We start from the raw sequence: 15,069 nt of genomic DNA, 5'->3' as shown, positions 1-15,069 counted from the left end.
GTATTGGCAAGTAAAGAATTTAAAATTTTTCTTTCAACTGCGAGAACTAATCACTAACTAGACGTGAATTTAAATTCTTTACTTGCCAATACTTGTTTAGTTACCCAGATTAAAGCCGAAACAAAATGTATGAAAATGGACCTTGAGCTACCACCTTAAAGACATATCTATGAGAGTGATTAGCGGGAAGTTCAAATAGTAATTTAGGTGGTATTTAACATTCATTGAACGCTGGATTCTGATAAAAAGATTCCGAAACAAAAAGGCAAAATAGCTAAATGTGCTATTCCGATTTTTCGATAAAAATATATAATATCTGTTTTAGGAAGTCTAAAGTCGTACATAGTGAATATTTTTTATATATATTAAATACCTATTTACAATCTTTACAATGGTTAAAAATTCAGGAAAAGTTCAATCCTAACATGTAAGGTATTATTTTTTTAAATTAATTTAGAATCTAATAGCATTAAACTATCCCCAGTCTTAGCTACCTATTTTATAAAACTTAACTGAATAATAAATTATTTTAATTTTAAAAGTCGATGTTTGCAATAATTAACACCGAAAAAGCCTTAGGTAAGCTTTGAGTAATATTTTTTTGGATTGATATAAAGAGGAACATGTAGTACATGTTATGAATGCGGCCTCTTCAAATGTAATATTTTATTTAATGTCTATGAATTATATTATTAACTTAGTGCGAATATGGTGTCTGATCGAGTATATTTCTGACTGTACCTGTGCCTTTACTATGGCGTTAGCTATGGCACTCAAGTAAAAGTTACGGTAACTGTAACTGTTGTTTCAATATTCCCTAACTCTAGTGAGTATATAAGCCGAAGTTATGTTATGTTTTAAATAAAATATTGGGTAAGTATATTTTATGTTTTTATTTTTTTTTATATCATCAATTTTACGTAAAGCAATTTAAATAACATACTGCTTAAACCATTGGCTTAGACTATTATAAAAAATATGTTCATTTATGATGTAAACGAAACTCGCCAATGACAGTACATAATCATTTTCGGTAGATAGGATAAAGTGTTCTTATCTATCTTAGTTTATAGAAACTCAGATAACTACCAAAAGTAATCATATCAAGTGTTTGTACTTAAAATATCAAGACTGGCAGTTAGCATTGTAGTAGTAGCATTAGGTCATGTATTTTTTATCGTTAAGTATTTCTTTTGTTTGACAATTTCACTTTTTATTTTACACCTACGATTATAGTAACTATTGTAAAGTTTTAATTGTATAAATACGAGTACGTGGTTTCATGCTATGTCAAGATGACTGTATAGTGTAAATCGTTAGCATATTTCCGTCAATAGTGCAGCGGGTCAAACCCACAAAAAGTATCCAAATACTATACTTACTAAGTAGGTACTTACTGTCTTTTTTGTACTTATCACATATGAAGTACCTTAATATTTTCCTATGTAGTTAATGTAGGGGAACTAAGATGGAACCTCCGTAAAGATATAAATAATAACACAAAATTCAGTAATCCTTTATTTATTTTAGTTAAATATCAACAGACGATAATAATTTTATTGAAATAGTTCAACAAAATAATTCTCTTACATAATAATGCCACAAGCGTAATAGATAATATTGAGATTGAATTGTTCTATATAAGGCATAACACACGTAACAGCTGTTAGAGATGGTAGGTACTACAAATATTACTTTTTCAAAATTAGTTTACTATTAACCAGCTTTAAGAATTGCTTGCACTTCAATATACCTAGTATCAAAACAAAGATGCTTCCTTTTTTCCTTTTTAGCTTAGCAGTTTAGATGCATTTAGCCAAAAGATCCTTCTTACCCATAAAATAAGATGTCAAGTCGATCGGAACCGCTAGAATCTCTGCAATTGGTAGACATATGTTTCTTCTTCAATTTTTTATATAAGACTTTATTATATAAGACTACACACATTGTTGTTGATGATGATGTTGGTTTGTTCAGTTAGAATGTGTATCCAATAAACTTTAGAGAAAACTAAATATGTATAAAATTAAAGTAAAACGGCCCATCAATAGATCTATAGATGTCCAACGATACGGCTGCACTCATTTCTGCTAATCCCCACTAACAATCAAGTAGTATCTAATTCCTAGTACTCACAACACAAATTATTTTTTTGCACCTTTTTATTTTGATATTATTAGGTATATGGAAGTGACCAGAAACTGTTAAATCTGATAAGAGTTTAACAAACGCATGTTCTTGACCGTTTAAAAATGATTCATCTTCCTTTCAACCACTTTAATCTCTTAAAATTCTATTTCCATTTCTAAAAAGAAATGGAAATAGATAATGGAATATTAAACAGGCTGATAAAAATCAGCCTGTTTAATTGAATTTTTAAAAGTCAAGATCGCTGCGTGTTTCATCTTATATATTTACTATATCATTTGAGATACGAGAACTTCTCTATTAAAATATTTTGTACCTACATATAAATATTTTATTCTTGTTATTGCTATAGAAATTATAATATATTTATTTTCTCTACAGAGTAATACATTGATAAATCTAGCATATACTACACAGAAGCAAACGTGGTACAATTTGTTAACTATCTACCTAACTACACATTCATTAAGAACTACTACAAATTCATATTACACAAAATTGTTAAAAGCTTGTGAGAAGTGTTAAGAAATAGACAATTCAGGTGGAACACGTAATCAAATTCGCGCTTGTTTTATAGTCAATACACATACAACAAGTCATTAGATTTAAAATACAAGGGGACATGAACATCAAGAGAGAAAAAGGAGAGTAAGACACGGTAACTGTTTAAGTACAATATTTTAATCAATATTAATATTAAGTTAGGAATGACCGAATATTGCTTTTTCTTTCGCTTTTTGTAAGCTCATATAACAAACTCATTTTATTACGCTTACCTTTTAGCTCAAAATACTTCCATATTGCACCTCCAAGGGACGTGTAGAAGTGTGCGGGAAATTGTTCTGCGACTATTTAGATGTGTCATACGTTTACACAACATTGAGAAGGGAATATTATAACCGTTATATACCTTTGTAATTAATATGTAACGGCTATAACAGACAACTACTACGCGAAATTAGTCGATTAAAATTGTGCGAATCGTTAGGTATGTCACCGGTGCAAAATACAATGTATTGTCACATTTAAATCGGTATTTATTTTGGTCACTTACTGTTACAGACACTAAAACTGACTATATAACTTCCCGATATAAGTATTTTAATCTGTAAATATATGAATTTGATAACATTTATAAAGGTTTATATTCTGTCAAATGAGGCTATCAATATCACATTATAATCATCCTTGTTTTTAAATAATACCAACTAACACGTAGAGTATGGAAGTGTGTGTTCTTCTCCTTTGTTCAAATTTATTCCCGTTATCATTATATTAAGCCATCCCAGCGTAATAAGTTACTTTATTATATTGTATAAGTGCTCAATTTTAAGTGCATTCTACAAAGTTACAACATGGAAAAATATTACATGATATTTATATTGCTATACATATATGTTATGCTAATACATATTCAAAAATTATATTCTTACTATGACAGTGATAATAGCAGTAATATAAATACGCATCTAGCATCAACCCTTTGCACTCGGAATTCCCTTGAGAATTATCGTAATCTAATTCAATGAAATATTATAATCACGCATATTGTTTTTATCGACAATTTGAGGAAGCCGTATGTAAATATTTTAACAGTTAGTACAATTTGGGTTTTATCATATTGGTAGAGACTATCCTAAAAATCTTTCTAATATCAAAGTATTATAGATGTCGATTAGCCGATTCAGAACTGTGTTGGTTTCGCGAATTAAGTATTTGTGGGTACACTGCCACAAGAACAATACGGCGTCATCCGCCATTTTTCTTTAAATACCATAACTACTTTTCCTAATGGCTGCACTGTGGTCTCCTTCCTTTATATTATAGCTGCCACCGTTTATTTATCGGTGATATTGCCAATGTCGAATAATAATAGCAGCTACAAAACAGAAACTATTAAATCAGATCGCTATGTGGTCTCCTCATTCACATACGAGTGAAAATAAACATTCTGACATTTGTATGAATAATTATCCAAAGCGTGTTAAACGTCGCATTGCGCAATCGTCAAAACGAGTTAAATCTTGGAATCGAACTTGCATTTTCATAAAAAAAATGCGTCATCATTGCTGGGCATATGAAAAATTACGAAGGGGAAGCCGGCAAGAAACGGGTTCCATGGATCTTCGGCGCTGCTTTATGGGCGACACATATTATTTGTATGCCTTTGTGTAATTAACTAACACATAAATAATTTATTATCTATTATTAATAAGCATTCAATACATAATACAGATACAACCTATTATGTCAGTATTAGTAAATGCTGCCGAGTGCCAAAGGTTAAAATTTTACCTACGTAATATAAGAGGCTAACTATGCCCCATCAGAAAATATTCCAAAATAATGTTTTCTTTATACCAATTGGTGTTCGAATTCATTGAAAAGTAGTATTGTAATGTTTGTGTATGTTAATAACTATGTAAATATTTATTTTTAAATAACAATAACATGAGTATGTTCTGCGTCAGCTGATACAGATATAAGCATCAATTCATTATTTCTGGTATTAAATAACAAGATTACACTAAAAAGGCATATTATACTATTAAAGCCTAAATGTTAGTAAAATATTTGTACGTAGCCCTTTCTATGTACAAGTATATACTTCTCACAGCTGAAAAATGGCGGTGAGGTTCGTCATGATATAACGAAGCGGCCATCAGCGTGAGAAGACAATAGCTGACGTGGCATAAATAACGTCACCACGTAGAAAGGGTTTCAATAACGCTCATAGCTCGTGTATACAAGATAAATGGGACTAGGAACAATAATTTACATAAACTACATTATGTAAACGTGTAAAAATATAATACACGATAGCATGCTTTTTGGCTATATGCTCAAAATTAATTAAATTATTTCTATCATTGCTTTTGTGTTCCAATTGGTCTATGGAAGTAAGCGTGCGTTGAATCAAATTGAATATCAGGATTGTGAATTATATCCATGTCCTGTGTTGATAACCATAACGTATGGCCATTCGATCAAACGCAATTTATAGTGCTTTAAAAATCCAAAACACAATACAACCATTAGAGAAAGAATTAGTACTGTTCCTTACTGAATATTGTAATAAATTATTATAGTGTAATAAAATGTGGGTAAGAAGAGCTCAGTATGGATGGACTCAGACGGATTTGATTGACATCAACGCAATGATTAAAGATGTTACGGAATATTGCAGATTGTGTCTAGAAGACAGCATAATCGACAGAAGCCACTCTACAAAACCCAACGCACAGCAAAGGTTCCCAACTTAGGGATTGAAATGGATTTCAGGCTTATAGATTTATAGCAGAACATATATTTTCCTTGTCAGTGCGCATTGGGCTTTATAGTACAAATATAAGTTGTGATTTTTTTATTTTATAAACGAGACGTACATTTTAAGTATGTATAGTCACAACTATTTATTTTATTGTTAGCAACATTATATTAATAACATTCGCAGTAAGTAAAACGCTGGATATATAGATAAATGGGAATATATCACTAAAGAACCGATTATTTTATTTGTTACGACACAAAAAAAATAATAATATTAAAGACACTAAAACACAACCAGCAGGATAAAATATAAAAGATGTTCCGCACATTTTTTACGCATTTTCGTTGTATATTAGTATAACAACCATATTGGGTACGAGTTCTATTCATTTTACCGATCCGTAACATCTCTAATGCTCGACTAGCGTCAAGTTAACGCCTTATGGAGTAAGATTTACAACCGTATCAGATACGGCACTGAGAAAACTTCGTTAATTTTAATCACAGCTCCATTGCTTGCTTTCAGAAAAAAATATATACTGAAAATAAATAAAAAAATAAGAATCTTTCTTATCTCTATGTTGAATATAGAGTAGAGATTCCGATCATTCACCTACCAGGTGAAAGGTAAAAATAAGGTGAAATAAAAATAAAAATAAATTAAAAAAAATACGTAATTTATTGTAATCACAGATGCATAACCGACGCAACGCCGGTGTGTCACGTCTTGCTCAACACCAGCTCGAATTTAAAAAAAAAAACAAAAATGCAACCAATGATATAACACAAACTTCAAGCTTAATTAAATATGTCATTGTCATATTAAAATGGAATTACTTTTCGTAGAATAAATAGACTTACAATGCACGAGAGCTATGTACAGAACAAATGCACTTGTATATATGCGTGAGAGCGCGGGCGGAGTACGCGGCGAGTTTCACGTCATGTTGACGCCTAGCGAACGACTCGCGTACTCGTACACGACGTACGAGATAGACACGGCGGGGATCACCTTGATGAAGTTGGGCGTGATGCCGCGGTACAGGCCGCGCAACCCTTCCCGCTGCACAATGTCGCGGAATACGCCGCTCATCGTACCCTCTGCGCCTTTAGCTGCTTTCTCTGTAAACAAATTAAAACTCATTAGTTTTTTTTCTTTACGTTATTTTTAAGTTAAATTGCAATTTATAGCCGTAAACCCTTATAATTACTGAAAAACTAAGAGATCTCAAAATATGACTAAGTTATGATGGCCTAAAACAACATAACGGCCACCGGTATTTGACGTTACTATGAAAGTTAATATCACCGCTTGGTGACAAAACAAAAATCTTAATGACATGTAGGTAAATTATTTAAACAATAATAAATATAGCAGCCAAGAAGCTTTATGGCTTCTAGAAACAGTATAGATTATTTAAATAGTTGCGTAACTTATCTACTAAAGTACACAGGCCCCACGCAGTGTTAAATAAGGTTATTAAAACATGGAATATTCCCACAACCAGTCATCATGATGCCATCAAATTTATAACAGTAAACATAGGTTTTCAGCTGCTTACATATTATTTACCGACTAAAACCAATGTAAACGTATTTGTAACAAAAGTATTAACAAAAAGCACTAAACAAATCATCCAATAAATCAAAATAAATACAATCTTTTCAAAACAAACTGAGTCTGACCTCCCGTGGTGTTATTAACAATTGTAAATAAATGTAAATATTATTTAAGATTTTTGTCAAATGCGCAGAAATGTACAAAAGCCTACAATGACGCTTCGTGATAGTGCTAGTCAAAATTTCCATTCGGACGTAGTCTAATACATTGTACTTCCTTTATACTCATATGTTTAAAAATTTATTGTATCAAATATATTACGGGTAATTAAATGTTTCTCGCTTGACAATACCTTCTGAGATTCTACAGAACATAAACCGAAACTTGGAGTTGTTAATTTTTATTAGATTCATAAACGAGTGTACAGAGACAGAATTATTTGAATGGAATTTACCCATCGGGACCCTCTCGATTTCTACCTTCCTACTTAAGGCGATACCTCAAGGTCCATTTTCATACATTTTGTTTCACCTTTAACTGGGTAACTAAACAAGTATTGGCAAGTAAAGAATTTAAATTCACGTCTAGTTAGTGATTAGTTCTCGCAGTTGAAAGAAAAACGTAAAAATAATTAATAATCATGGATATTTCGGCCTTTAAAATTTCGTCATATTAAATTTAATTTAAATTCTTTACTTGCCAATACTTGTTTAGTTACCCAGATTAAAGGTGAAACAAAATGTATGAAAATGGACCTTGAGGTATCGCCTTAATGTATTTATTTTTGGTTGAATTTCATGATTACCTCCTATAACGTAGTTTTGAATAGTGTAAAAGAGCGTAAATGCTCACCTTGCGCCTGCAATCGGGTCCTTACAAGGGCAAGAGGGTACGAGCACACTTGTCCGAGCGTGCAGGACGCGCTGCCGCACGCCAGGAGCAGCAACATGCCGGGCTGTTCGTTGTGCGCCTGGTATTTGCTGATGTACTTTTTCTTCAACGTCTCGTAAACCGCCAGGTCGATGCCCGCGTACGGCACAATACCCAGAATATTTGGAATGTATCCCTTGTAGAAACACCTGAGCCCCTCTCTCGCATATATCTTCCGCGCCGCATCGGCGATACCGCTGTATTGGCCGGTCTTCCTTAACGCTAGTCTTGTCTTTAGCACCTCTAGTGGGTAGATCACAGTCTGACTGATTGCTCCGGCGGTGGCGCCAGCTATAAACCGTTCGTGTATCTCTAAAGGATGATTTTTCTTTTCGCCCTTTATCAACCTTTTGACTTGTTCATATGCTGCAAACTTTATCGCCGATTCCGGCGCAATTTTGATAACATTTATACCGTTCCCTCGCCACAGACCACCTATTCCGCCTTCGTTTATCATTTTTGCTAAACATTTAGTCATATTTTCTCTGGTTGGATTCACCTGGAAACATAAATAAATATCATTAGTGTTGATTCTATATTCGAAATTGGTATCAGATCGTGTGAAAAAATGATTTGTGGGACACATAAGTAGATCTTAAACATCCAAATTGGGATAAAGAAATTCTAAAGGACACAATTCTCAGGAGCAAGCTTCAAAATTAATTTTATGATGAAATGTGTTGAGACAAACTTAGCGGTTTCCTGAATGAATAAATTATTGGTAAGTTAAACAATATTGTAGACTCTGACAAGGGTATGCTAACAACGCGTCACTGACCTTGTATCGGCGGCCTATTTGTGTCGCGCCTCGGCTACTATAGTTTATATTAAAAAGTCGAAATAAATCTCTACGCCTCTTCGTGTACGATAATTTAAAAATAAATAACATTTAGTTTTGTCAGCGCCAACGCTGTCTGTGGAGTCAGTTTATTTACTACAAAAGGCTCAGGTACGTTACTTTGATGTTTAATAAATTATAACGCTAACACAAATATTACACAATTGTAATGGATATATTTTATAATTAGAAAACATAGTTTTGGCAATACCTATAACTAAATACACCCCACTAAAATTACACAACTTCGACAATACTAAGATAAAATCTGTAGCAAAAACACTGACCTGTAGGAATACTTTCAGTCTATCAAGCGGCGCTGTGCACGTCCTGCTCACGGCGCCTGCGATGCCTCCGGCTAACAGATGTCGCCACCACTTGCCAGTCTGTAGTTCACTCTGTGTGAAGTCATCGGGCACGTTCATATCCTCGCCGATGTCTAGATACTGCAAACAAAATACAGAAAGTCAATAAAACTGGCTCGTGACATTAATTCCGCCGTTTAGCGGTTCGCACGTCACTACAGCGTTACGCTGCTCGGAAGTTACTTCAGTAATAAGATAACTACGGTTATCTCTCATTTAGGCGCCTTACGAGAAAATAAAATGATTATAATACTTTATTACGACTATAAGATATGAATAATTACACAATGTATTGAAAAAAATACAATTCTATGTACTGTATATACCAGTCAAATATAATGTAAGTATGGTTATATTAAGTAATTAATGTAGTTGAAAAACAAACAACAAATGTAGAAGTTAGTCATAACATAGGGTGTATCAAATACCACCCTACGCAGTCTACTGTTTACGTACTAGAGTATAAAGAAAAATACACAGTAATCTGTTCGTTTGTAACAGTTTCATCAGAATTACTGAACATATCGTGACAAAATTTATTACGCAGTCAACACTCTCTTTTCTCACTACTCCCCTTGTGCTCAGAATAATATAACAATAAAAAACATTGTACAGTTAAGTATTCATTACATATTCGACGAGATAAGCACTTTCGCTTCATAGACTACTAAGACTGTTAATGTTTGTTCCATCACTAAATTAATTTTGACATATCAGTACTAATAACAAAAACAATATGAGAAAATATACTATAAAAAGTATTAGAGAAACGCCATGAATAGCAGCGTCAGGACCACCAATGGAAATGTCTGATGATACCACAAAAAACAAACAGAATGATCTATCTATCTCTATCGATGTATTAACGCCGATATTACACTGTACCGCACACCGAATCGTCATCGTTGCAGTCTTGAGTTTTTTTCTTTCGCTTCACGGGACTCGTCCATATCTTTGATTGGAATTTTAATTGTTCAGCCTAAAAGTGGCAACAATGTAATTGAACGATATTTCCACATAGTTACGAGTTAGCGAAATCTTATATTGCCTTAGGGAATGTTCCCTACAAAACAGTATAAAATCATCCACATTTAAAATAAATTTGAATTCTATGAGACCACCCATACTTAAAGTATTCACTAAGTATTATCAGTTACAAAGTAAAAATATTCATTTTACACAAATCGATCGTTTTTGCTGACTTCTATTTCTATGCTAATAGACCCACTAATTTACAATGACTAGCGCCGAAACATTGTCGTTAATAATTATCTATTATGTAGCTCGTGATCGTGACGCAAAATACACGTGTACTATAAATATACAGCCACGAGTACTATATGTATACTATTTATGTATAATTTTATTTCGAGCCTGGACTAAAATTGGTCTCACGTTTAATTCGTAAACCCTGTGTCTAGCGAAGGAATATTATGACAACACATGAATAAGTTATTCCTATTATATATGATAAAGTCAACAATCGCCTTTGAACTACGATGACTAAAAAGCACTCGTTTTGTTAATCCGAAACACAACCTTATTACGGTATCATGATCTATTTTATCCAACTCTGATGTTAGCAAACTCGCGTCTTATTGGCGATTGCGAAAATTATCATTATTTCTCATTAATAGATAGTAATGATTGATAGTATTTTTTATAGTAAATATCTACCGTTGTGTTAGTAAAGTCGCGCATTATCCTATAGTCCCAATCCATGGCGGATGTTATGTATACCACGTACAATAAACCATACATCTTATATAAAGTAAAAATGTATAAAATATTAGATTAACTGTCCAATGTTAGTGTCCATAGGCGTAACTTTAATTTATCGATGGGGAACATAAATCCAGTGCTTTGTGTAGCGATTGTGACAGTTGACAGTTATTGCTGCTGTCATTTTTTCATAGATGTGATACAAAGGTTTGGATTTGTGTATAACGAGGTTTCATTTAAGAATGTTTATTGAAACCTAAACCTTAATAGCTGAATATAAAACCATGAGGAAATACAAATAATTAACAGACAGGCTGATATTGCAATACACGGGAATGTAAAGCAACAATATAAGGTCAGGGGCATCGTGCCTTGCCCACAATCGTCTGCCAATTTTTCAAACTACATACATTCATAATTCACGGCAAACTTTTATGCACTCTTAATCTCCAATAGAATTTCATTGTATGATATACAGAAATGGTCATAATCATTAAATTAAACATCAATAAAAAAGGCGATCAGGCGTTTCCCGCGTTAATCTTAAATTTGGATTCAGCAAAAACATTTAACACTTCGATAAGGAAAGGTTGTCTTTACTGTGGTCAATAAGAGATAGTAATGACTTAAAAAATCAACATCCTTAATACACAAATCGATATGGGAAGGTTTTTTGCAACGCGGATTTCCTCTTCGTTGCTCTCCGTAGTAGCAATACTACATATATCCTTGACTAAGACACCATGATATATAGGTATACGAAGGTTTTTATTGTTTTATCGTTTCCTGAATTAAGTCTTATGATTTATATCCACACTACTTTTTTTCTTATTTTACTAGCTTCTCTCCGATCTTATACGTAAACCCTAAAGTGACATTCAATAAATTATTTATTATTTAGTATAAATCATTCTCTTTCAAAAAATAATATAAACCTTAATTACAAAAAAAAAATGAATAGTAAAGAGGTAAGTATTACAAATGTGTAACAGAAGAAAGAGTTTAAATTTTCAAAGTCCTGCACAAAGTTATGGACACAATACATAGTAACACATTAAATCACACGATATTTTGACGTTCATCAATGAATGCTAAATGTTCGTAATAGGTGATTATTTAATGAATGACAATAAGATAGTAAAAAACATATTAAGTATGAATTGAATTGGCGCTAGAAAATCAGAATTATGAATCAATTTTGACCAAGAATTTCCTTTTTTTAGGGATAATTTTCCGACAGTATTTGTTTTTGTCAAAAATATGTTTAGTAGGGACAGCACCTAACAGTACTTTTTCATATTTCGTAATTAAGAAATAGTAGTGAATTGTGTTCAAGTCAAATTAGGCACCGATCGGTGTCAAGGGTAGCGGACCCCTTCTTTATTCGTTCTACTGTTGCCTAACTAATAGCGAGGTCGATCAAATACCTTAACGTTCGCAACAGTACAAAAGAATAAAAAAAATTCGACGATACTGCACCGATATAGATAGATGACATCATATTAATGGAATCATGGGAATATCAAGTATTTTCTAAGTATGCGTTAAAACAAAGTGACACAGACACAAGTTCTATTGCAACTTATATGTAATCACAACAGAACAGTATTTATTCTAATAAATGTGTTACCTTTTTACCTCTTTTGTTTCCTACAAACTTGATATCCTCAAACAGACATTTTATGTCATCGTTTCGCATGAAATGTTTATAATTTAGACGTTAGTTTTGCGTTTGATTTTGTTAATTCCGAATTATTACCTCTGATTTCAGGATTTTTATTGATATTCCAATGGTTAATGGTTGAAGTAACCATGACCGTCAATCAAAATTACCAGACGCGTTAGCGTGACCTAATTATTCCGACGAAATGCTTATGAAGTATAAACGTTGCTATTTTTTAAACCTTAGTAGCATTTAAAACCATTAGTGATTAATGATCGTAAAGTTTTAATGCTGAGTTTTAAAAAAATAATATTTTCTATAACATTAGATATGATCAGTTGAATCATTTTTGTGGTAATTGTATGGCTGATTTACATCACTGTTTATTATAAATACCGTGGTACTTTATTTCTCCAATTGAGAATTTGACAGTGTCTACCACAGCAATGAAAAGACAAACTGATATATTCGTAACTTTAAAATCAAAATGGGTATCCGTTCAAAACCATCTGCGGAAATAAATTGGACTTGAATTCCAGAAATAGATTTAGAAACGGACATTTAACATAACTAGAACTTTATTGGTATATTCAGCAAATTCCAAGAATAAGCGAATGTCAAGTGAGAACGTTGACATCTCAGAGCAGAGTAGTTATTGTAAGATATCACTAGTTTGTCGAATAAATAACATACAGTATGAATGTGTTTTCTGCATCGAAACAAATATAGTTTTAACCAGTAGACTTATAATCAATGCTTCATTCCAATGATGACACATCTATATAACTAGCTAAAAAATATACAAGCAACTTTACGGTATACTTAAACACCATTCAGATGAAGTTTAACAAATTACTAAAAAATATTTATTTTTTATCTTATTTAGTTTAATCATTTTCTCAAATTGGCTAATAGTAGAAGCAAACCTAACGAAAACAGACAGCTCACAAATAAGACCCGATAGTTCTTGGTCCTAACTCCTAGAGGATTTAGACAAACAATATAATATATTTACTTCATTGCATGTTTAAATGAATTATTTCTTAATTAATTTCGACGATCCCTACTATATTTATATATTTGTAACGGATCATTTTTATCTAAGGTCATACGGTTCTGGTTTGCTCCACCTCGGTACAATTGTTTTTACTAACTATCGATAAGGAATTTATAGTCTTCAAATTCGGCTTACAATAACATTATTTTACAGATATTGAAGTTAAATATCTAAAGTTTCGTGCTTCTGAATTAGTGTACTTTTATATAAAGGCAATTTACTGTTTCTCTCTTTATAAAAGTACATCTGTTTGTACTGCTTAGCAATCAAAAAATAAATACAGGATCACAATAAATCGCAGTAAACAGTACATTTAACTGCATATTGACGCTAGCAATTTTGACTTCCCAACTCTATATTTATCTATACATCTTCTAATCATAAAGATAGAAGACTTCTATCATCCAATACAGTCCGAGTACTTGATACGTCAAAAGTTTACTTAGGTTTTTTCTTAATAGTTACGCCAATATGCTAATATTTCGGGAGCCACGAAGTACGCTCGGGTCACGGTGTTAGACCGTGATCTACTAAAGTTAATTTGTGCTATAGTCGTTTAATATTTCATGTATAATGGTTATAAATTAATTGCGTATAGCCAATTTTCCTTGGAACATTATTGTTTGCTACAGTATTTGAATTTGCAGAAATGTTAGAGATAATTCATAACACACGAAACGTAAGCGCTGAGAGCGGTGTTATAGACGGGGCCAATTACGTTTCAGCCGAGTTCAGTGTCAAATCACTTCGATAGAATTGACACATGAATTGAATCATGTCTCTTATTTGATTCTGCTTATATTTAATTATTTTATATTATATTGAGGTGGTGTCGGGTTACTTAAATGTTATTTTTAATGATATTTCTTATAATATAAATTATTTCTTTGATTTTATATGGTTTAGCAAACAAATTCAAAGATTTTCGATACTCGGTTAGTTAGTTAACTTCCTATTTTGATGTCTCTGAAAATATTATCGAATGTCGAGTGATAATAATTGTAGGGAAATTAAAGCGCATAAAATAGTTTAGCCCGCAGCGTAAATGCGGTATATTTAGACACATGTTCGCTGCATGCAGTGTTTGTCCACGCATACAAACAATATTAACTTGTTAACGTAATAACCAATAAATTAACCCTAATGAAAGCTGATAATTATGTTTTTCTGTTTCCCAAAGTCGATGTTCGATCGTAATATACTCTCATCGTCAGTATTTGAATTTAATGTCTTTATCGAATGAATAATCCTGATCATGATTATTTTGAAGTTTACGAGGGTATAGAATTGATGACAAATGGTGTTACTAGTTTTGTACTTACTACGTAACGCTATTAATATGAACAAACATAAAACGACGAATTCTTCCATTGGAGTTAGTTAAAAAACACGATTCATGACTATTGGATTCGTTTATTAAAATCACAGAATGAACATAAATCCTACAGATCATCATTAATTTAAGCGACAACATAAAATTTCAATTCATGATGACGAATTTCAATTTCTACACAT

The 15,069-nt window shown here is 32.3% G+C and overlaps 1 protein-coding gene across 5 annotated transcripts in view; it reads right to left on the bottom strand.

Annotated features, from left to right (window-relative positions):
• Nucleotides 1-2,948: 2,948 nt before the first annotated feature.
• The window catches only part of LOC115445601 (calcium-binding mitochondrial carrier protein SCaMC-2), a 52,366-nt gene continuing 40,245 nt past the window's right edge, over nt 2,949-15,069 (bottom strand). For 2 of the 5 annotated variants that reach the window (XM_037443909.1, XM_030171925.2), the window contains 3 exons: nt 9,035-9,193; nt 7,832-8,408; nt 2,949-6,540 (listed from right to left, as the gene is read on the bottom strand). In XM_037443909.1, coding sequence (XP_037299806.1) covers nt 6,356-6,540; nt 7,832-8,408; nt 9,035-9,193 — 921 coding nt within the window. In that variant the 3' untranslated portion in view covers nt 2,949-6,355. Of the gene's footprint in view, nt 6,541-7,831; nt 8,409-9,034; nt 9,194-9,992; nt 10,092-10,789; nt 10,850-15,069 lie in introns of those variants that run through there. The other 3 variants (XM_037443910.1, XM_030171924.2, XM_030171926.2) reach the window with 3 other exon arrangements.

This window comes from Manduca sexta, chromosome 27, assembly GCF_014839805.1.
Source record: "Manduca sexta isolate Smith_Timp_Sample1 chromosome 27, JHU_Msex_v1.0, whole genome shotgun sequence".
Taxonomy (NCBI): domain Eukaryota; kingdom Metazoa; phylum Arthropoda; class Insecta; order Lepidoptera; family Sphingidae; genus Manduca; species Manduca sexta.
The sequence above is the reverse complement of the archived record's forward strand: the minus strand, read 5'-3'. Positions and strand labels throughout refer to the sequence as shown.